This window comes from Acinonyx jubatus, chromosome D3 (assembly GCF_027475565.1).
Source record: "Acinonyx jubatus isolate Ajub_Pintada_27869175 chromosome D3, VMU_Ajub_asm_v1.0, whole genome shotgun sequence".
Lineage (NCBI taxonomy): Eukaryota > Metazoa > Chordata > Mammalia > Carnivora > Felidae > Acinonyx > Acinonyx jubatus.
This window is the reverse complement of record NC_069392.1, coordinates 13,381,963-13,406,223: the sequence shown is the minus strand read 5'-3', so window position 1 is coordinate 13,406,223 and position 24,261 is coordinate 13,381,963. Positions and strand designations below refer to the sequence as shown.

The 24,261-nt window shown below is 49.7% G+C and overlaps 1 protein-coding gene across 2 annotated transcripts in view; it reads right to left on the bottom strand.

Annotated features, from left to right (window-relative positions):
• RNFT2 (ring finger protein, transmembrane 2) overlaps positions 1–24,261 on the bottom strand; it is a 66,799-nt gene that overhangs the window by 37,532 nt on the left and 5,006 nt on the right. For both annotated transcript variants that reach the window (XM_015068586.3, XM_053205774.1), the window contains exons 4-7: positions 21,800–22,278; positions 21,328–21,404; positions 17,642–17,742; positions 13,913–14,066 (exon numbers count right to left, since the gene is read on the bottom strand). In XM_015068586.3, the coding sequence (XP_014924072.2) occupies positions 13,913–14,066; positions 17,642–17,742; positions 21,328–21,404; positions 21,800–22,278 (811 nt within the window). The remainder of the gene's footprint in view (positions 1–13,912; positions 14,067–17,641; positions 17,743–21,327; positions 21,405–21,799; positions 22,279–24,261) is intronic.

Sequence of the window (24,261 nt, the reverse complement as noted above, 5' to 3'; positions counted from 1 at the left end):
TGTCCTCCAGAACCTCCAGATACGACCAATACTTTGATTATGACCTTGTGAGACCCTGCAAAGAGAACACGGTCAAGTCCGCCTGGCTTCAGACCTACAAAACTGTGAACTAATATACGAGTGCTGTTTGAAGCTTCTAAGTTGGTAATTTGTTAGGCAGTGATTGAAAATAGCGGGGGCACCTGGGTGGCTCAGTCCGTTAAGCATCTGGCTTCGGCTCGGTTCATGATCTCACAGTTTGTGGGTTCAAGCCCCATGTCGGGCTCTGCACGGACAGTGTGGCACCTGCTTTGGATTCTCCCTCCCTCCCTCTCTTCCCCTTGCACTCTTGTTCTCATTCTCTCTCAAAAATAAATAAACTTAAAAAAGGAAAGAAAGAAAACTAATAGTGGGAGGCACTATTACTATCTCATTTTACAGATGAGGAAATGAGAGCAAGCAGAGGTGAAGTTTCAGGGTCACACAGAGGGTCAATGCTAGAGGGTTTCCCAAACCAGATTTGAACACAGGCGGTCTAGCTTTTAACCAGCATGCTGTGTCCTGTCTATGTATCTGCCTGAAATGATCTCTAACGTGGAGGTCGAAGCTGCATGCAGAACATTACTGTTTGATCCTATAAAGACAGGTAGGAGGAAGGTATACATGCATTTGCTTGACTATGTATATGACAGCCATGGAAAGATCCAGGGGTGATTATTACCTCCCAGGAGGTAAAATGGGTGCCTGGGGGCAAGAGAGCAAAGGGGATTTTTCACCAGAGGCTGTTTTTTGGTGTTTTCATTTCCGAATCCTGTGACCGTGTAACCTACCAAAAAAATAAAGATCCCCAGTAATTAGAGGGATGGCAGAAAGGTGGGACACATCTGAGTGAATGCAAAAGCACTCTCGAGAGAGGACAGAACCGCAGGGACACGGGTGCGTGGGTGTGTTAGTTTTCTCAGGGGCCGCCCTGACCAAGTGTCACAGACTGGGTGGTTCAGCCAACAGATAATTTTCTCCCCGTTCTGGAGGCCCGACGTCTGAGACCGAGATGTCTGCAGGGTTGATTCCTTCTGAGGCCTCTCTCCTTGGTTTGCGGGTGCCTGTTTTCTCCCCGTGTCCTCATGGGGTCTTCCCTGTGTGTGTGCCTGTGTTTGTGTATACATTTCCCCTTCTGTAAGGACACCAGTCAGATCAGGCAGGGCCCAACCTAATGACTTCATTTCAGCGTAACTGCCTGAGTAAAAGATCTTTCTCCAAACGCAGTCATGTTCTCAGGTACCTGGGGTTAGGATTTCAACATCTGAATTTTGGTTGCAGAGGACACAATTCAGCCTAGAACAGCAGGGGAGCTGACTCAGGGCCATAAAACAAACATTCAACCTGGTGTTTCTCAACCCCGGCACGGCTGGCACTTTGGACGGGACCATTCTCGGTTGTGTGCTGAGGGGCTGTCGTGTGCCCTGCAGTACGTCTACCAGAATCCCTGGTCTCTCCCCACTAAAAGCCAATAGCAAGCCCCCCCAAACCCATCGTGACAACCCAATGTCTCCAGAAACTGCCAGGTGTCCCCTGCCCCCCCACCACCTAGTTGCTAACCACTGGTTTAACCCCTTCTAGCACCCCCTGTGCAAGAATCTGGGGCAAATGCAGCTGGCCCTTCCAGAAGTTTGCACTTTCGTACACAGGATGATGTGTGAGAACTAGAGCCCAGGCCTGGGACACCCAGACCTGCCCTGGAGTAGACAGGTGTCTGCTGGGGAGGGGAGGGCAGGGCAGAGAGCGGACGCTTGACCTCCAGAAGGGGCGGGGTGGGGTGGGGGGAGACTCAGCCGACGGGGAACCTCTCTGAGAGCAAAAGTGCTGGGTTCAGGGCCCAGAACATAGAGAGATTTTAACGGCACAAAAAGCCTCATGAATCATCTTGGCTCTCATGTCAGAGAAAACCACCTTTCTTAACTTTCGTCCACCCTCCCTCTCTCCCTTTTCCTCCCCTGCACTTGGAGGTGAGCCAATGAGGCTGATATCTCACGGAGTCTCACCCTACTGAAAACTCTTGTCCCAGGGGTGTGGCTATGCAGGCCAAACAGGAAGTTCAGCTTAAGAGGATTTTGGACTCAGGAAGGGCTTCTTTCCTCTTATGGAAAAAGCAGAAAGTTGGTCAAATGCTGGGTTCCTTGGAGAAGAGAGTTCAGCGAAGGCTTTCCTTGCTTTAGACGCAGCTGGCCCTAGGAACTACCGAGCAGCTATGTTGGTCTTCTACTTTCTGAGAACCTGAAGAGGCTAAAAATGACCACTTTGGGGATGAGGAAGCTGAGGGCTCCAAAGAGTGAAGTCACTTTCTCAACGCTGCATAGGGAATACATCACGGAGCCAGGATTTGAACGCTGTTTTGTTCAAGGCTGGTGTTTTCTGATCTGTGGAGCTGCCCCACTTACTAGAGCCAAAGAGTTCTTAGACAAGCGCCTGCTTTTATCTTTTTCCATCTGAAAAAATGGGCAGAATGGCAGCTTCCTGCTACCCAGACCATGGGGAGGGTTGAATAAATCCTGAACTCAGAATGTTCTACAACAGTGCTGTCCAATGAATGTACTACTGAGAACTGGAAATATGGCCAGGGCAACCGGGGAATCAAGCTTTAAATTTAACTGATTTACATTTAAATAGTCACACGTGGGGGTGTCTGGCTGGCTCAGTCTGCAGAGCATGCGATTCTTGATCTCGGGGTTGTAAGTTCGAGCCCCACGTTGGGTATAGACAGTACTTAAAAAAAAATAAAATCTTTATTTAAAAAGGAAAATAGCCACATGTGGCTTGGTTGTCTGCCATAGTGGACAGTGCAGCACTAGAATTCTGGACCAAGACTATTTCACTTGAATAAAGGGAAGGAGCAACGCATACAAGCCAGATTTTTAGTTATTATTACTACTTAATAGTAGGAGTTCAAGTGTGTGAGATACATGTTTCTGGGACAAGATTTTTTACCCTTTTAACTAGGTCTGGATTAGGTTAATATAAAAACAGGTTTCATACTTATTGTTATATTCTCAGGGTCTAGGATTGCCCTTGTCAGCCGACAGGTCCTGAATAATGTCAGGGCGCATCGCGGGGGTGGGAAGAAGTCACCAAGAACTCTATGTTCTTGCGGAAGGAAATAAAATGGGGGTGTGGTAATGTGGTGTGAGGACAACCACTTTCAACAGGGTGGTTAGGGAGGTGACGTGGTCTCAGAGCAAGTGACACTGGAGCAAAACTTGAATGACGGGAGGGAGACAGTCATAGGGACATAGGGGGAGAAAACTGCCCCAGGCGGAGAGAACAGCAGGTGCAAAGGGCCTGAGAGGGAAGGCCACTTGTGGCTGGTCCAGAGCGAGCAAGGGAGATGGTCACCAGTGATGAGGTCAGGCAGGTGGGTAGCAGCCAGGTGGGGCAAAGCTAAGACACACGGGTTATAGAAGTCATCTGGATTCATAATACAAGTGGCTGCTCTAGACACCCAGCCGGTGTGATAGTTTGGGGTTGAGATCGCCAACCTGTGGTTGTCACCCTTAATCCCATCCTCATCTTGGCTGGCCAATGAGCCCGGCTCTCCTGGGAGGCCCAGGCGAGAGAAGATCCCTGACAGACCCTCCGGGGTCCCGAGGCATCTTGCAATTGGTGGCTCACCCGGTCTCACACGTCAGGGACCGCAGAGCCATCAAGCAAATCCAAATGCCAAAAGCCCTTCCAGTACGACGATTATCATATTAAAAACCGACCCACCCTCTCAGTGGATGGCACGGAGGCGCGGGACACGGCATCTGTGCTGTGAGTCATTAGGGGTCCCTGACAGATGTGCTCTTTCCCCCCTCCCTCCCCCAGCTGCAAATGAAGACCCGTCCTTTTCTTCTGCCCAGACAAGGATTGATGAGGATTCGGAAGAGCACTCAGACAGGCAAGGAAAGGCTGTGAACCTTTTCCAAGCCTGCAATTTATCTTGAGGAGACTATTCACATCACTTTTTACAGGCTGGATTATGCTGTGACCTGGCACATTAATCTCGCCGAATAAAATAATAATAATCAGAAAAAGGGAGCTGGACAGTTGCCAGCGAGGCATTAATAACTGTCGCCCACACCTCAGCGGCACAGGGAAGGGGTGCCAGGTCACATCCCCACCCTCTCGCCCCCAGAAATGCCCGTCTGAAGTAGAAGGAAGTGAGGGAGCCACGGTCTGTACTTGGGGGAAATTTATATAGATATGAGGGCCCCTCTCCTTAATCAAGTCTGAGCAACTTCCCAAACAAATCCAGGGAACTTACATAGGAGGGAATATGGCCTAGAAGCTCAGAGCAGGGGGTTCTGGAGTCGAATCTCTGCTCAACCACTTTCAAGCTGTGTGGCCTTGGGTTACTTCCTTAACCTCTCCCTGCGTTTGTTTTCTCCTCTGGTAAACAGGGATAAAAACAGCACCTGTCAGGAGTGAATAACGGCACAGCCGTTGTGGGAAACAGTGTTGCAGTTCCTCAAGAAGTCAAAGAATTAACACGTGACCCAGCAATTCCACTCCTAGGTATGTGCCCAGGAAGACTGTGTTCAAACAGATACCTGTACACAAAGGGTTGGCACAGGACTAGTCACAGCCAAAAAGTCTCCATCAAACCCAAATGTGTATCAACAGACGAACGAGCGAGCAAATGGTGGTCTACCATGCAACGGAACGGTATTCCGCCATAAAAAGGGATGAAGTGTACCTGTTCCAACATCGAGGAACCTTGAAAACACCATGGACAGGAGAGGGAAAGAAGCCAGGCACTGGGTCACAGAACGTGTGATTCCACTTCTACGAAATGCCCGCACCAGATAAATCCATGCGACGGGAAGCAGATGAGCAGTTGCCAGAGGCTGGGAGTGTGAGGGGGGCAGTGGCTGCAAACGGGGAGGGTTCCATCAGGGCCGATGAAAACGTCCTGGAACTGGAGACAGGTGGTGACGGTTGCACAAACTGTGACTATGCTGAACGCAGACGGCTTTGGTATACTTTAAAATGGTTGCTGGTTAATTTTACAGCGTGTGATGTGAACAGGACTTCAATGCAAGACACACAAAAAAAAACCAACAGCACTTGCCTTGGGAGACAGATGTCAGAAAGAAATGAACACCTGGCCCGTACAGAGTGCGGACTCCACACGCGCGCGGCTCCTACTGCTGGGTGTTAACTATGAGGTTTGCAGTCTTTGGCATGTGATTTCAGCCAGTTTCCACTCTGTGACAAGAGATAGCAACATCTACCATTCCAGGGTTAAGACCGAATGAGACAATGTCTTCAGTTGACTATAAAACGCCACGGGTGCAGGGATTTTTGTCTACTTTGTTCATGGATATATCCTCAGTGCCTACAACAGTGCCTGACACGTAGTTGGCATTCAGTCAATACATCCTGAACAAGTGGCAGACTTAACCTACTGCCTAGCTCCTGGTAAGTGCTCAGCGATGCTTGGCCATATTTATTATTATTGGTTTGGCTTCTAGGTAGCTTTAAGGCTCCCTGTATGGTCCTTTCCAGCACACAGAAGGGAGTACTACTCTGTCTGGTGGACTTCTGTGTCTTGATGACAGAGGTGTTTGGACAGCTACCAAATACAACAGGTTTGAGCAGAGTTGGGAAAGGAATTTAAGTTCTCATTGCTGCTATAAGAGGAGGTGATGAGAGTTAGTGCAGCTGGCTAGACTATCAACTCATTCAATCACCCATCCACCTACCATCTATTCATCCATCCACCTATCTGCCCATCCACCTGTCCATCAATCCTTCCACCCACCCATCCATCCACCCACCCATCCACTCATCCATCCATCCATCCACCTGTCCATCAATCTATCCACCCATGCATCCATCCAAATATCTATCCATCCATCCATGCGTCCACCCACCACTCACTTGCCTACCCATCTATCCACATATCCACCAACTTTCCCATCCAGCCATCAAATTCATCCACCTACCTATATATCTATTCACTCATATGTTCATCCACACATCTACCCATACATACTTACAACAAACGCTTCTGAGCGCATATCAGATGTTGGTGTCCCATCAACAAACAAGCTAGATGCATTCATTTCTGCTATCACAGAGGTGACAATCAAGCGGAGAAGGCAGACAATTAAGCAAGCAATTACAGTCAGGATGGTGAGTGCTAGAATAGGGAGAGTATAGAGTCCTCATCAGGGGCACCATCTCTAGCCTGAAGGGGGCAGGGAAGGTTTCTAAGAGGCTGTGATCCAAGGAGCAGGAGTTAGTTACGACATGAAGCAGAGGAAGGGCCTTTGAGGAAGACGGATCAGCAGGTGCAGTGGGTAGGAGACAGGATAGCACATAACCCACTCTGGAGACTGTGCAAGTTAGTTAGACAGTATCTCAGTGCCTCAGGTTTCTCATCTAGCAATCGGGTTGAGGGGAGCATTTACCACATGTCGGAATGGTGCTAGTTGCTATGTGTAAAGAAATGAAAGAAGTAGCATCTGGCTGAAGCACAAAGAATAGAGGGAGGGGCAGGCGGGGAGGAAAAAGCAATGAGGAAGCATGAGGACGGGTGGGCGGGACCTGCAGCAGAGGGCTGCAGAAAACCTTGCCTGCCTCCTCTCCAGGCAGTGACCAACCTGCCCCTCATTCCATCCATATCCATTAAGTCTTTCGATCTTTGCAGCATCTTAAAAAGAATTCTGTTAACATCTCAACTTCCCACCATTAGAAACATGTTCAGGGGCACAAAATGACTCCCGGAAGGGCCCGTGGCTAGAAAGTGGCAGGGTCAGGAGGGGCCCAGGAGCTCCGGCATGTGGTCCACTCGGTGCCTGGCAGCTGATCTCCTGAAGCGGCCATGGCCGTGGGAGTTGGAAGACGTGGATTCCTATTCTGATTCTTTAACTGACTGGTTGGGTGTCTCAAACCTCGTTCAGCCTCCGTAGAGTAAGTGAAAGAATGGCTCCTCAAAGACACCAGGTCCTAATCCCTAGAACCAGCGAAGGTGACCTTACCTGGAAAAGGGGTCTTTGAAGACACAATCAAATTAAGGCTCTTGGCATGAGGAGAACATCCTGAATTATCCTGAATTGCATTTAGGGCCCTAAATGCAATCACCTGCATCCTTATAAAAGACAAAGAAAGGGATACTTCACACACAGAAGGCCACGGAGGCAGAGATGGAATGACATGGCTAAGGAACACCAGCAGCCACCAGAAGCCGGAAGAGGCAAGGAACGGATCCTCTCGTCACATCTGGAGGGAGCGCTGCCTTGCCGACACCCTGATTTCGGCCCAGTGACACTGACTTTGGACTTCTGGCTTCTGGAACTACGAGAAAACAAGTTTCTGTGGTTTCAACGCACCGGGCACAGCACCGACAGGATACTCAAACTGAGTTTTTCATCTAGAAAGAGGTGCTAATGAATTCCCTCTCACGGGGGTGATGAGAGCCTGAAGTGAGTCAGGACACGGGAAAGAATCCAGCAAGAGCCAGAGTGTGCTAGGTGCTGAGTAAACCGTTAGCTGCCTGTTTTCCTTATCCTTCTCCCACACCCACTTTGAGGCAGAGCTGGGGCCCTTGAGGATGTGAAGTTCTGGGCGGGAACCCCAGCTCTAGTGTGAAATGGTCACAGCTGTGGGACTGAGAAGCCACCTGCCCCCTCAACCTCCCATCTCCTATCCATCAATGAGAGTAATGGTACCCACCTGAGACGAACACAAGGGGCTACGTAAGGTGATTCGTACACGAAGGGCTCTTAGCAAACTTTCAGGCACACGGTCGGTGCTCAATAATTGCGAGCTCTTATGACTCCAGGCGGTCAGTGTTGAGCGAGCTTCCCCACTTGGCTGGGTTCACGTCCCTTGCCCTCAATGGACATCAAAACGATTTTCCATCTTATTTCTGCCCAGAGATAATCAACCAGGAGGCACAGGGGCGGGGACGGAGTGAAACTCCAGTTTCTCCACCATGTCCCTCACCCACCTGCTTATAGAGCCCTGCTCTGCCCAGTGCCATGCCGGGTCCTGCAGACAGAGTGGAAGGACAGAACAGGCTTCTGGGATATGGGGAGGTGGAAGTGAACCACAGATAATCCCAAAGTGTCACAGTGCTATGAAGGAAAAGGTTCAAGGATCTAGAAGTGACTTTTTAAAATAAGATTTAATTAATCAATTTATTTATTTTTATTATTTTTATATAATTAAACAAAATTTTTAATGTTTATTTTTGAGAGAGAGAGAGACAGACAGAGTGTGAGCAGGGGAGGGGCAGAGAGAGAGGGAGACAGAATCTGAAGCAGGCTCCAGGCTCTGAGCTGTCAGCATAGAGCCCAATGTGGGGCTCGAACCTGTGATTCATGAGATCATGACCTGAGCCAAAGTCAGACACTTAACCAACTGCTCCACCCAGATGCCCCTTTATTATTTTTGTTAATGTTTATTTATTTTCGACATAGAGACAGAGCATGAGTGGGGAGGGGAAGAGAGAGAGGGAGAATCTGAAGCAGGGTCCGGGCTCTGAGCTGTCAGCACAGAGCCCGATGTGGGGCTTGAATCCATGAACCGTGAGATGGTGACCTGGGCCAAAGTTGGACGCTCAACTGACTGAGCCACCCAGGTGCCCCTATTTATTTTTAATTTTCATTTTAGACAGAGAGAGTGCAAGTGGGGGAGAGAGAATCTCAAGCAGGCTTCATGCCCAGCACAGAGTCCAATGTGGGGCTCGATCCCACAACCCTGGGATCACAAACTGAGCCAAAATCAAGACTCAGACACTCAACTGACTGAACCACCCAGGTGTCCCTTGAGATTTTATTTTTAAATAATCTCTACACCTAGTGTGGGGCTTGAACTCACAACCCCAAGATCAAGAGTTGTATGCTCGGGGCACCTGGGTGGCTCAGTCGGCTAAGTGTCCGACTTCAGCTCAGGTCACGATCTCGCGGTCCGTGAGTTCGAGCCCCGCGTCGGGCTCTGGGCTGATGGCTCAGACACTGCAGCCTGCCTCCGATTCTGTGTCTCCCTCTCTCTCTGCCCCTCCCCTGTTCATGCTCTGTCTCTGTCTCAAAAATAAATAAACGTTAAAAAAAAAAAAAAAGGAACTTGGGTTTCAAAAAGAAAAAAAAAAAAAAAGAGTTGTATGCTCTACTGACTGAGCCATGTAGGTGCCCCTAGAAGTGACTTTTAGTGGAGGCCCCAAGGATAAGCCTCTGACCACAGCAGCCCACGCCAGGGAGGAGCTCGGACAGAAGCAGTATAGATGCGGCAGTGGCTCCTTGTCTTAAAGTGTGCGATTTGGTAAGTTTGTTATATGTACACACCTGTGAAACCATCACCACAGTCAAGACAGTGAATGTATCTGTTACCCCCAGAAGTTTCCCTGTGCCCCTTGGTAATCCCTTCCCTCTGGGAGGTCCCTTCAGCCAACCACTGATCTGCTTTCTGTCACTATAGGCCAGTTTACATTTTCTAGACTTGATAGAAGTGGAACCATAAGGTACACTCTTGGTTGCTACAGTTTCCTTCACTTAGCATAACTGTTAAGTATTTTAAGATTCATTTATGTTGTATCAATACAGTTGACCCTTGCACAATGCAGAGGTTTAGGGGCACTGACCTCTGTGCAGTCAAAAATCTGCATATAACTTTTGACTCCCCAAGAACTTTACTAACAGCCTACAGTTGTTGACTGGGAGGCTTACTGACAACATAAAGCCGATTAACATCTGTTTTGTATGTTGTATGTATTCTTACAGTAAACTATGCTAGAGAAAAATAATACTAAGAAAATCCTAACTAGGGGCGCCTGGGTGCCTTAGTTGGTTAAGCACTGACTTCGGCTCAGGTCATGATCTCCTGGTTTGTGGGTTCGAGCCCCGCGTCGGGCTCTGTGCTGACAGCTCAGAGCCTGGAGCCTGCTTTGAATTCTGTGTCTCCCTCTCTCTCTGCCCCTCCCTTGCTTGTGCTCTCTCTCTCTCAAAAATAAACATTAAAAAAAAAAAAAGAAAATCACAAAGAAGAGAAAAATACATTGATAATACCGTGCTGTATTTATCAGAAAAAAATCGTGTATGAGTGGTTCAATTCATGTTGTTCATGTGGTTCAAGGGTCAACTGTAGTTCATCTCTTTACATGGCTGAGTTGTATTTCGTTGCATGGATACACCAAAATTTGTTCATCTGTCTGCCTATTTTTTTTAGTCTTTATTTTTGAGAGAGAGAGAGAGAGAGAGAGAGAGAGAGAGAGAGAGAGACAGAGTGCAAGCTGGGGAGCAACAGAGAGAGAGGGAGACACAGATTCCGAAGCAGGCTCCAGGCCCTGTGTCAGCACAGAGCCCGACACGGGGCTCGAACTCAAGAACCGTGAGACCATGCCCTCAGCCGAAATCGGATGCTCAACCGACTGAGCCACCCAGGCGCCCCATGCAGAAGCCTTTTCACGGACACATGGTTTCATTCCTCTTGGGTGAGCACCTACGGGTGGGAGGGCTGGACTGTACGACAGGTGTTATGCTTAACCTTCCAAGAAACCTCCAAGCTGGCTTCCAAAGTGGAGGTGCCATTTACATTCCCGCCGCAAGTGTGAGTTCCAGAAATATATCTATCGGTCTTTGCCCACGGCTGTGCCTGTGCGAACAGCTGTGCGGTCTGGCCTTTCCGTGTTGGCCACCACCATGGATGAGTGTGGCATCTCACACACTGATTTTCACTGTCATTTCCTAAAGACTAATGAGGCTCAGCATCTTTTCACGTGCATATCTGCCACCAGGAGATCTGCTTTGGTGAAGGGTGTTTAAGTCTTTTAACCATTTATTAATCGGGGAAGAGTTGACTACATCTGCTCTTTACAAAGGTGTGGGCAGGTAACCAGGGTGGAGAAACTTCCACAGGTGGGGAGCTGTTATCACCCACCGCGCCTGGAAGCAGTGAGCAGAGAGTGTAGTTACTAGATCTTGACGGAAGGCTGTCTGCAGGGGGCTGCCCACAATGGGACCTGTGTGTTCAGAGCTGTCTCCCACAACTGTGAAAGGGGATGTAGTAATTAGAGTACCTACTTCATGGGGTGGTGCGGACTCAACGAGCTAATGCGTATACAGCACTTAGAACAGTGCCGACCCGAAAGATAAGCTCAGGGAAACGCATTTTGGAAATGTGACCGCCAGAACCAAAGAATAATAAATTCATGTGGCGGTTTGTTACAGCTGCCATAGGAGACTAACACCCAAGAGGAATAAATACCTCTGCCTCTCTCTCCTTTCAGGCTTTCCCCTGGTGAACCCCGCTGGAAGCTGGGGGCTGCGGGAGCCCGCTGGTACAGTTCACCCAGGTCAGCCTCCAGGCCAGACAGCAGGGTGGGAAAGAAATGTGGACAGTGTGTCTGGAGGGGCAAGAGGAAGACACCAAGCACAATTATTCTCCCCATTTTACAGATGAGGAAACCGAGGCACAGAGAGGTTGAGTAACTCATCCAAGGTCACACAGCTGGTCATAAAGACAATACCAAGAAGCGATGTGAATCACTGAGTGCTTGCTATGTGCCAGGCATGGGGAAAAGCAGTTCCCATTTCCTATCAGCAGCTAGTACTAGTACCACTAGTTCTTAGTACTTAGTTCTACGTACTTAGAAGGATGGTGCATTCTTGTTATCAGTTGACAGAGGAGGAAATTAAGGCTCAGAGAGGTTTTGTCATCTGCCCAAAGTCACACAGCTCGGAAGGGGGTAGCTGGGACCTGAATGGAGTCGTGCTCAATGCCAAAGTCCACGTGTGGAACCACTGGGCCATCCTGCTTCCCACTGTCAAGTCCCCGCCCCCTATTTGATACATGGTGTGAGCTCAGGGGGCAAATGGTAACGGTGACGGTGGTCTCCGAGGGGCAGGTGGGGAGGCATCTCAGGACTTCTTGAGGTCTGTTGTTTCCCTTCTGTCTTTCTTCCCCATTTTGTCTTTAGGCCATTTTAGACCTCCCGGCACTGCCTCTGGCACCAGAGCTGTGGCTTTATCTAAGGAAACCACAACAGCTGAGGGTTTTGGGTCAACCGAATAAACCACATGGTGGGGGAGGGGAGTGCGATGTGGAGGGACAAAACCGGACTCAGACTGCCCTGGTGCGAATAATAAGAAATATATCCATCGGTCTTTGCCCCCGATTGCTGACAATGAGCTCCTAAATCCCCTGGAATTTCCTGGAGTATCTTTGGGTCTAATAAGGTGACTCCTGGTGGGCTCCTGGATGGGAGCTGGTCACCAGAAAAACCAAGCCATGATTAGAAGCTTAGGACTTTCAGCCCCACCTCCCTTATTCCAGAGAGGGGAGAGGGGCTGGAAATGGAGCTTATGATCCACCCTGCCTGTGTGATAGTCTCCACAAAAATCCCAATAGTGCAGGATATTCTGAGAACTTTAGGGATGGTGAACACGTCTACAGGTCAGGAGGGTGGTGCACCCCAACGCATGGGGACAGAAGCTCCTGTGCTCGGGATCCTTCCAGACCTCGCCTTCACGCCTCCTCACCTGGCTGTTCATCAGCATCCTTTACCATATCCTTAATTATACAATAAGCAGGTAAACGAGTATTACGCCTGAGTTCTGTGAGCTATCCTAGCAAATGACTGAACCCATGGAGTGGGTCGTGGAAACCCTGATTTCTAACCAGTCAGTCAGAAGCACAAGTGATGATCTGGACTAGAAATGGGTGTCGGAAGTGGGGTGGGGACATCTTGTGGGACTGAGCTCTTAACCCGTAGGACGTGATGCCACCTTCAGGTAGACGGTGTCAGGACTGAGTTGAACTGTAGGACACCAGCTGGTGTCGGAGAATTGCCTGATGTGGGGAAACCCACACACGTGGGGTCAGAAGTACTGAGTGTGTGAGTGAAGAAGGGACACAGCAGTGTTTTTCCTAGACATCTGGCACAGGGCTTTGGGCGCCTTCAAGACGGATGGCCCGTTCCAACCTGCTCTCCTGCCAACCAATGCCTGGGACTGATTCTGAGCTTCCTTTTTTCTTTTCTTTAACATTTATTTATTCTTGAGAGAAAGACAGAGAGAGAGTTTGTGAGTAGGGGAGGGGCAAAGAGAGAGAGAGAGGGAGAGAGAATCCCAAGCAGGCTCCACTCTGTCGGCACAGAGCCCGACACGGGGCTCAACCACACGAATCATGAGATCCTGACCTGAGCCGAAATCAAGAGTATGACGCGTCACCGACTGAGCCACCTGGGTGCCCTAAATTCTGAGGTTTCTGAAGTTGAAAAGATGGCTGCTTTCACAGAATGGAAAGGAGGAGTCTCCAGAGATTCTTTGGTGCGTCTGCCTCTGTACAGGTGTTCTCGCAGAGGCACAGGCATTCATTACACCCTAAAGATGCTGCCTTTTCCTAGCTCCACTCAGTCCTCTGAATGACAATAGTTATCCCCCAAGACCTCTCCACCCCAACACCTGTCAGCACGCCTTTCCCTGCAGGCAAAGCACCACGGCCACCACGCCTGGTCCTGTGTCCACGGCAGACATCACTAATCGATCATGGAGCTCATTTCTTCTGAGCCTCAGAACGCTTGCCGTTAAACAAACAACACTCCTGAAGTCACAAGAGTGGAAACCTATGAAAGCCACCCTTCCCTGGGAGAAGCAGGACGTGTCAACATACTTTTTTCCTTTCTCGGGTGAGATTTAGATGAAAACTGCATCAAGGGCAGTTTTGAACAATGAAACTTAGGCAGTGCCCTTGGAGAGCAAAGGACGGTGGTGACAACGAGAAGCCAGGCTCAGACTCAGGGAATTGTAAGAGGTGGGTGATGGGCTCTGTTTATTTTAAACGCTGGCATCCGCTCCGCCCAGGCCTATTCTTTCCTCCTCCAGAAGGTGCCCCGAATCCCCTGCATGATGGGCGTTAATGGGGCTACCTCGTGGCCGCAGCCAATGCCTACCTTGGACTTGACAGCCAGGATGATCTTGGGCAAGGCCACGACCAGGCACTTGAGGGCAATGGTGACGTACTTCAGCACAAAGTCTGCGATGCCCACAATCCACAGCAGGTCGAAGAAGTCCAGTGTCTCCAGGTTGGGCTTCAGGAATATGAGGCTGGTGGGGGTTGGAGGGAGAGAGTCAGGATGCTCACTTAGGATCCCGGGCCCTTGGAAGCTCTTTCTACTCACGCTGGGAGCTTTGTGAATATAACCTGTAGAAAGAGCACTGAACGGGGAGTCAGATATCTGTGTCCTGTCTCTGAATTTGCTACTAAGTTGCTGTGTGACCTCAGGTAGGTATCTTAACCTCTCTGAGCCTCAGTTCCCCTGAAGGCTATGCAATAAGATTGGCCAGGAGCCTCATTAGTTAGGGTTTCCTCCAGTTTTATGAGTCCACAACGGGCTTCATAAGAGGAAGCAAAGGGGAGGCAGGCAGGTAGGCTGGCCAGCACGACATACGGAGGAGAGAAACTGATGTGCAGACACTGTGCTAAGCTACTTACTCACTGTACCCCATTGTCCTCCACAGTGGGCACTGCTTATTCCCAATTTATAAATGAGGCACAGAAGGTTGGAGAGGTGAAGTAAGTTGCATGAAAAACATACAGGCATTAATATCATACCCGAGTTTGAATCCGGTTTTCTCTATTTATTGGACCCTGGGCAAATAATGTTATCTCTGTAAGCCTCAGTGTTTTCACGTGCAACATGGGACTCATTCCCTCCTTCATAGTGTCATTGGTGGGATTCAGGAGAACAGACATACGACAGACCCGGCTGTGCAGCAGTGATAATAACAGCAACCCACGAGGTAGGTACTATTTAATCTGCCCCATTTTGCACATGAGGAAACAGAGGCACAGAAAGATAAAGTAACATGTACAAGGTCCTACAGATACTAAGGGACAGAGGTAGATTCAGACCCAGGTATCCCAGCTATAGTTCGTGCTTTTCCATCTTTATTCCACAGTGACGCTACTCAGAGTATGTAAACCCGTTCTACCCATTTGGGACCAGGTAAGTTAACTCTACACTCAGTTCCTGTACTTCCCTTGTTAAACACAGACATCAAGCCATTCTCAAACTGCCACTGGTCCATGGACCACACTTTGAGTAGCTCTGCTTTCTACCCCCAGAGGATGATGAAGTTATTTATAATAACAACGTAAGAGCTAAAATATCTTGGCTGCTTACATCATGCTGGCCTCTTCTATACACTTTACATGTCTTAACTCATTTCATTTTCCTACCTCTAGGAGGCAGGCACTGTGATTATTCCAATCTGAGCTGGGGAAGGGGGAGCCCTAAGAGGTACAGTTGCCTGCCCACAGCTTTTGGCTAGAACGGGAGCCAGAACAGGAACCAGCAGCCAAACTGTGCTTGTCCACTCACTTTTCCTCCTGCTGGATTACAGGCTCTGAGCAAAGGCTACACCAAGTCCTCTCTGTCCACTACAAAGTAAGGACCGGTGCACACAGCCCAGCACGGGTGCTTTCTGAATGCTTCTGATGTACTCTGTTGGGCTGGCAGGAAGTGGTGCAAACTGGGATTGCTTATTATAGCCTCCTAGGAATGAACTGGTCTGTTTTTTTTTTTTTAAGTTTACTTATTAGAGGAGGGGGGGAGGGAGGGGCAGGCAGAGAGAGAGAGAGAGAGAGAGAGAGAGAGAGAGAGAGAGAGAGAATCCCAAGCAGGCTCTATGCTGTCAGTGCAGAGCCTGAAACGGGGCTCAATCCCACGAACCATGAGATCATGACCTGAGCTGAAATCAAGAGTCAGATGTTTAACAGACTGAGCCACCCAGCTGCCCCAAACTGGTCTGGTTTTTACTTTTATTTAAAAAAAATCAATTTCTACTTATAATAAAGAGTCTCAAAGAGCTAGAGTAGGGCAAAATCAATAAAAACAATCAGGGGCGCCTGGGTGGCTCAGTCGTTAAGTGTCTGACTTCGGCTCAGGTCGTGATCTCGAGGTCCGTGAATCTGAGCCCTGCGTTGGGCTCTGTGCTGACAGCTTGGAGCCTGCTTTGGATTCTGTGTCTTCCCCTCTCTCTCTGCCCCCCACCCCCGCTCACATGTTGTCTCTCTCCCAAAAATAAATAAACGTTAAAAAATAAATAAACAAATGAAAATAATCTATTTTGGCGGCCTTACCCGATACCCTCTGTGTCCTTTTCACGTTCTAGCCTTGCCTCTAGAGGACGCCTCGCGTCCAGGTTTGAGTGGCCCTCTGTGTTACAATCCAGGGAGAGTCCGGCAGCCCCAGGTGCCCTTTTTGCCTCTGCTCCTGTCCCTCCTGGGATCTTGGGCTGGTTAGCTGACTTCTACACTCTGCTTCTCGGTTACGCTTCTTTGATGGCAATACATTAAGATCTGCCTTCCACGCGTCTCAGAGACACCAGCTGGTCTCAGATTCATCTGTCTGGGTTTTAGTTCACCATCTTAGGGGATTTTTCCTGTTTTGGCTTTTGGAGGAGGGGCAGGACCGAAGTGTTTTTGTAGATTGATCACTAAATCCACTTATTTCTAACTACCCTATGAACTTTCATGGACTGATGTATTTTATTATCAGTTTCACTCCTCCTTAGGCACCACCACCAACAGGTACGTTTATTATAAAAGGTAATTTATTATAAAAGAATACTATCAATCAGGATAGGATTATGATATATCAATGTTTCCGTTTACCCAGTATTTTTCATGCACTATAGCATTTGGCCTTCCTAACAATTAGCCTGTCAGGTGGATAAAGCAAGAATAACCTGGTCCTCGTTCTACCAATGAGGAAACAGGGCGAAGCCTAAGGAGGTTCCACTATTTGCCAAAGGTGGTCAAGTGGAAGGACGCTGGTCATCAGATTGCAAATCCTAGGAAGATTCAGTCTTGCTGGTAAAGGCCGCCTACCAGGACTAAGACTCATTAGGAAAGACTTCATTATGCCTCAGTTTCCTCACCCGTGAAATGGAGCCATCAATACCCTGCTGGGTCACTGAGAGGGTAAAATAAGGTGATGCCTATGGGTATCAAGCACATAGACCATTGACATCATTACGGAAGGGGTTCAGCTTTGTTGCTTTTCTCCTAAGCTGCTCTCTCCCTCTCTCTTTCTGTGCTGCCAGTTTGACTCAGCTCTGGTTTGATGGGAGCATGGAGGTCTGAGCCTGTGAATGTGATCATGCCCAGAGAATGGCATGAGCTGGAAATTCATCCAAGATTCTGGGAAACTCCACCTCCTCCACCCTCCACCCATCGGGACCTTGATATTCTGGGCCAGACAATAACGCATTGTGTGTGATCAGTGTTGATGCCTTAAAACGAACTCTCCAAATAGCCTTTATGGGGCGGCCCCAGAAAGTGGGGAAACTTCCCATTCCTCAAAGTCCATTTTTAAAACAGATGTACATGATTTGAAAGCTTGGCTGGAGTTTCAACCCAGTCCTACAGGTCTTTACTGGCCGACCCTCCCGCACCTTCCCACTGTGTGGTTACTAGAAAACGTAAAATCACACACATAGCTTGCGGTGTACTTCTACTAGAGAGCTCTGCTCTGGCGTGCGTGTATACAAGAGGGTGGAATTTAAAGGTTACGTGACACAGAGCCACTGCACTGTTCCCAAGTGAAGGAGTTGTGTGTCCCAAGCAAAGTGCCCCCCACTTTCCCACTAGGGGTCAGAACCCCTCCCCTGCTCACCTGTTGTACAGCTGTTGGGAACTGAATGTATAGAGCACGTATAGGGTGTTTCCTGCCAGAAAGGCCAAGATCCACAAGATGACCAGCACCGATCTCTTCTCCTGGAGACAAAACAAGAGATTTGTAGGGATGCTGCAATGCCAAAGGTGCACATGGCAAAACATTCCAGAATGTTCTCTGACAAGTGCCAATTTCCCCCTTTCTCAAAGGTTTGGAAGAAGCAGGGCTGATGGTGAAGGGAAGGGTGCTGGAATCTTCCCATCCCACTGGAACCCAAGGGGTGGTCACAGAGAAGGTGACAGAAATGTGGAAACATGGGGTGCCTGGGTGGCTCAGTCGGTTAAGCATCTGACTCTTGATTTTGGCTTAAGTCATGATCTCATGGTCATGAGACTGAGCCCTGCATCGGGCTCTGTGCTGGGCATAGAGCCTGCTTAAGATTCTCTCTCTCTCTATGATTCTCTCTCTCTCTCTCTATCTCCCCCAACCCCCCCCCCCCCCCCCAATGTAGAAACCTGCTATGTGAAAAGGCAGGAAGGCACTACAGTTAGCAGAAGATTCTGGAGATGGACGGCCTGTAATCGGAGGACTGGGCAAGTTACCGAAACTCTCTGCATTTCCCTCTCCTCATCTGGAAAATGGGTATATACTGTGTCTCCACAACAGAGTTGTGAGAATTGACGTGCACGAAACGCTCAGAACAGTGCTGTACGCAGTAAATGTTAGTTCACATTTACTGTAAAGAACTGGGGCACAGAGAAGGTAAAGAGCTGTTGCTCAAGGGCACTTGTTTGAGGTCTCTGTGCCCTCATTTGAGGATGGGAGTTTTGCTAAGGATTAAGTAAAGTTTTAAAGGTAAACATTCAGTCTACCATGGATTCATGTTTCAGGCTCAGTGAATGGTAGGACTATTATTCAGACTTTACAACCCAGCAATAGATTCCGATCTACAGGTTGGCAAGTTCCGCTCCCACTTTTTCTAGGACTTCTGGGCTACTATCCTGGCCTGGCCATTCAATACGGGGCCACAGTTATAGGGTTAGATTCAAGCTTGTACACGAGGCCATCAAAGACTCTGCCCAAGTCATCCCCGCTTCTTTCTCCAACCTCATTTTCTTTTTCTAGAAAAAAAAAATTTTTTTTTAATGCTTATTCATTTTTGAGAGAGAGACAGAGCATTAGTGGAGGAGGGGCAGACAGAGAGGGAGGCACAGAATCCAAAGCAGGCTTCAGGCTCCAAGCTGTCAGCCCAGAGTCTGATGCGGGCCTCGAACTCATGAACTATGACACCATATGAACTATGAAGTCGGACGTTTAACTGACTGAGCCATCCGGGTGCCCCCTTTTTTTTTTTTAAATGTTTTTTTATTTTGGGGGAGAGAGAGTGAGAGGGAGTGGGGGAGGGCAGAGAGAGAGGGAGACACAGAATCCGAAGCAGGCTCCAGGCTCTGAGCTGTCGGCATAGAGCCCAACACGGGGCTCGAACTCAGGATACATGAGATCATGACGTGAGCCGAAGTCAGATGCTCAACCAACTGAGCCACACGGGTGCCCCTCTCCAGCCGCATTTCTGATGAGTCCCCAGGAAGACGAGAAGGAAAACCTACTTGGTTTCCTATTTCCCAGCAGCTTCTCCAGCTGAGAGCGATCCCAAGGAATTTGTGGAGAAGGTACAGAGTAGGGTGCATGCATTCTGGGGAGACATGCACACAGACCCCTGTGCTGCTGACTCTCAAAAGCTCATCTTTTCCTGGATCAGGGTGGCTGCGTTGCTGGAATCAGATGAGGTCATAACTCTCTCAGTGTAACCTTCCCTGCGGTTTTGGTAAATGCTCCACTGTCTCCAGACACAGATCAGTGCTCTGTGCACGGTTACAAAGCACATTTCCATAGAGTAGACAAAATAAATGCATCTCCATCCACCCATCATTCCAGGCGTGGTCAAGGTTAATGACCCTAGAAACCACCTCCAACCAACCCACGGCTCTTATCAATGTGAATAATCTACTCAGCAGCCCTTCTTACTCCAATAAATAATGGATTCCAGCCTAATCCCCCTGTAAATCCAAACCAAAGGAGGAATACAAAGAGAGAATTAGCAATGCCCTGGGAAGCCAAACTCTGAAGGACAAAGGGGAGAGTTCTCTAGCAGTAAGTTGATATTTCTAAACTTACTGAGGGTCATGCAGAATCTGTTTTGCAGAAAATATGTACAGATGGGCAAAACATCACCTGTGTCTTCATAGGGCTCAAGGATCCCTGCCTGGAATGCCTATCGATGGATACAGGCACTCTTGCCCCTAAAATGTAAGCCAAGGCACCACTTGGATGTTACTGCATTAACAGAGACAGCCAGTCCTAGAAGTGCCCCACTGTGGCGTTGATCGACCTGCTGTTCTAACAGCAGCAGAAAGGGGTGTGCGTGAGGAAGAGGAGACCGGGGGTCATGAGGAAGCTATGGCCCCGTGCCCAACCCTGGGCCTCAACGTGCTCATGTGTCAAATGGAGACCGAGCTGCCCTCATAGAGGCCCAGATGCTTCTGAGAAAGACCCAGAGAAGGGTCAGGGAGGATGGTGGCTGTTCTGGGATCACCTGCACCGCAGAAGAGGCATGCCGGTTACAAGCAGCTCAGCTAAACGTTGCCTCTAAGGAAGGCCCTGTGCTAAATGCCTAGGCACTATCTCATTTGAATGGTTCATCTTCTAGGGGGGCACCTGGGACTGAGATCACCAAGGTAACCTATCCAAGGGCCTGTGTGCAGGTGGCTGGAGAAGCTGGGATATCAGCCTGGGGTGAGCACAGCCTGTGGGCCCAAGGCCCGGGTTCACAGCCTGACGCCACCACTTTCACGGACCGTGTGACCTCGTATGCAAGGCACGTAGTGTCCCTGAGCCACTGTTTCCTCACTGGGAAAATGAGGTAAGAACGATTCTGACTCCCTCCCGGGCTGCTGGGACAAATCTGCAAGATGAGCTGTGCCGTCTGCCCAGCTCTGCGCTGGGCGAGGTTAGTGCCAAGCGGATATTAGATGGCAATTCTGGATGATGCTGGTGTGAAGCTGGAACGCCGGCAGGATGGCCTTAACCGTGAGAGAAGCCAGGCAGATGAGGGTGCCGGGGGCAGGCGTGGGGGGGAGACGCTGCTGTCGGAAAGGTTGGGAGAAAGATGGCAGGCGATGTGTCCCGGGGGGACAGGCGGAAGAACAGCCTCTCATAGGCCTCCCGTAGGTGTCCCCATCCTCATCCCTGTAACCTGTGGATATGTCCGCTTACATGGCAAAGGGAATTCAGGTTGCTAACCAGCTAGCCCCGAGACGGGGAGAGACTCCAGGACTGTCCAGGTGGGGCTGATGTAATCACAAGAGTCCCTAAAAGTGGAAGAGGAGACAGAAGGAGAAGGGACTAGGGGCAGGTGGGCACAGAGGTGGAACATTGGTTGCTGGCTCAAAGGAGGAGGAAAGGGGCCATGAGCCACCCCTAGCACCTGGGAAAGGCAAGGCAAGGGGATCACCTCTGAACCCTCTGGAAAGAACAGTTGTGTTGACACATGACCCTCACCTGCAGAGACCCACTTCAGACTTGCGATCCACAGAACTATAAGGGGGTAAATCTGTATTGTTTTAAGCCGCTGGGTTTGTAGTCACGCGTTACAGCAACCTTGGAGACTAACTCGCCAGGTGACTCACCTTCAGAGAGACCTGTTCTCGCAGCGTGGAGTTGGCATAGGCAAAGGTGCTGGCCATCCCGATGCACACGGCAATGCCTGCGGGACAGAGGAGGGTCTGACTCCACCCACTTAGATGCCATCGGGCCTGGCCCTAGCTTACTGGGGACCGTGAGCAACATTAAAAGGTCACTACCCTCTATTGCTTCCCACCCACCAAGCAGCAAATTTTCTGCTGGACACATGCCAAGCTCCCCAGCCCAGAGGAAGAAACAGGCTCAGAGAAGGTGACTGACTTGTCCCAGGTCGACAGAGCTGGTCAACCAGGACTGGAACCCAGGCCTCACTCAGAATCCCATAATCCTAAGCACCGTAAGCACCGTGCACCATGGAGACCTCTGCTGTCTTGCCCTGGCACTCGGGATGAACCCCTCCTGTCCCCGACCCGGCAGGTGAAGCCCCCGGTTGACACACCCGGGACCCACTGGACTCACCGAGCTTGTGCTGGAAGCACACTTTGGCCAGGAGGATCAGGATGAAGGGCAGGCCTTTCTGGAGCCAGCAGACCACGGCCTTCAGCTCGGACAGGGCAGGGGCGGGCGTCCCTGGCTGCTCGTCGCCCCCCTCGTCGGAGTGAGCGCGGTGGTCCCCACCCACGTGCTGCAGCAGCGAGCTCCCGCGGTGGCCGCCGTGATGGAAGTGATGGAGGGGCTGGCGGTGGTGGTAGGTGCCCCCCTCGCCCCGGCCCCCGCCCTCCTCCCTGGACGCTGGCATCTGGATGAACACGTCCCCGCCTCCGGCCGATGCCCCCAGCACCAGGCTGGATGGGAATGGGGTGGTGGGGAGGCTGCTGGCAGGGAGGCCGGGGAGGCCGGAGAAGAGTGCAGGTGGGGAGGCCGCCTCTGCCTTCAGACTCTCAAAGACGCCGCCTTCATCCACGCTCGCCTCGGAGCTGAGCGCTTGGCTGCGATTTCTGGGCCAGGAGGGAAGAGAGAGCCCCACCAAGTCAGACAGAGAGATAAGCACCCCAGTGGAGGATGGGCGGGGGGTACAAATAACAGTACCAATATTGTTACAGGCTGAATCGTGTCCTGTGTTGCAGCCCTAACCTCCGGGACCTCAGAAAGTGGCTGTACTTGAAAACATGGTCTTTGTAGGGGTGATTAAGTTAAAATGACGTCATTAGGACTAGTGTCTTTATCATTATTTTTTTTAATATTTATTTTTGAAGGAGAGAGAGAGAGACAGAGCATGAGCAGGAAGGGGCAGAGAGAGAGAGAGACACAGAATCCAAAGCAGGCTCCAGGCTCCAAACTGTCAGCACAGAGCCCAACGTGGGGCTCGAACTCATGAGCTGTGAGATCATGACCTGACCAAAGTTGGACACCCAACCGACTGAGCCAACCAGGCACCCCATGACTAGTGTCTTTACATGAGGAGATTAGGACACAGACACACAGGGAAGACCCCGTGAGGACAAAGTGGGGAGGAGGCCATCCACAAGCCAAAGACAGAGTTTCAGAAGAAACTGACCCTGTCCACACCTTGATCTTGGACTTCTAGCTTCCAGAACTGTGAGACAATAAATTGCTAATTTTTTTTAAGTTTATTTATTTATTTTCAGAGAGAGAGAGAGGAGAGAGAGAGGAGAGAGAGAATGAGAATGAGAGGGATAGGGGCAGAGAGAGAGGGGAAACAGAGAATCCCAAGCCCCAACTTGGGGCTTGAACTCACAGACCTGTGAGATCATGACCTGCGCCGAAATCAAGAGTCTGATGCTCAAATGACTGAGCCACTCAGGCACCCAAGTGAATCCCTAATGTTTAAGCCACCCAGCATGTGGTACCTTGTCACAGAAGCCGTGTAAAACTAACACAAATAATAATAGCAATAGGGGCATAACATTTATTGAAAATGTACTGTGTGCCACTTTTCTAAGGGCTCCTCATTGATTATATCATTAAACCTTCCAACCAACCCCATGAATTAGGTACTAATAATACCCCCATCTGACAGATCAAGAAACCAAGGCACAGAGAAAGTTACATGTCCTGAGCCACATAGTTGGTAAGAGACAGAACAAGAGAGATTCAACTAGCTAACTCCAGAGCCTGCTTTCTCAACCTCTATACTTTACAGAAAAGCTAGCATAGAATCTATGATCCCAGAATCCAGATTCCAGAATCTATGAACCTCAGGAACTCAGAGACCCCTGGCCCTATAATCTTCAATGACTTCCAGTTTCCAAGAGGGCCCAGCCTCTTGGTCACTGGCTGGTATTTGGAGAGCAACACACAGTATTAGAAGTAAAGTTGGGGCGCCTGGGTGGCTCAGTCGGTTAAGCGGCCGACTCAGCTCAGGTCACGATCTCGCGGTCTGTGAGTTCGAGCCCCGCATCGGGCTCTGGGCTGATGGCTCAGAGCCTGGAGCCTGCTTCCAATTCTGTGTCTCCCTCTCTCTCTGCCCCTCCCCCGTTCATGCTCTGTCTCTCTCTGTCTCAAAAATAAATAAAACGTTAAAAAAAAAAAAAAAGTAAAGTAAAGAAGAATCAAGAGAGAAGCCCGCATTCAAACTCCAGCTCCACCCTTCCTAAAGATCTAATTTTTTTTTTAACGTTTTTTTATTTTTGAGAAAGAGAGAGTGAGAGAGGGAGGGGCAGAGGGAGAGGGAGACAGAAGATCCTAAGCAGGCTCTGTGCTGAGAGCAGAGAGCCCAACATGGGGCTGGAACTCACAAACCGTGAGATCATGACCTGAGCTGAAGTTGGACGCTTCACCGACTGAGCCACCCAGGTGGCCCTCACCCTTCCTAGAGGTCTTACCAACCCTGCACTGTTTTCTCACCTGAAAAATGGCATAAACATCATCCATCCACACAACTCCTGTGGGATCAAATTTAGAACATCCTTTTCAATGTACCTAGCACATAGTAGGTGCTCAATACATGGGGATGATTA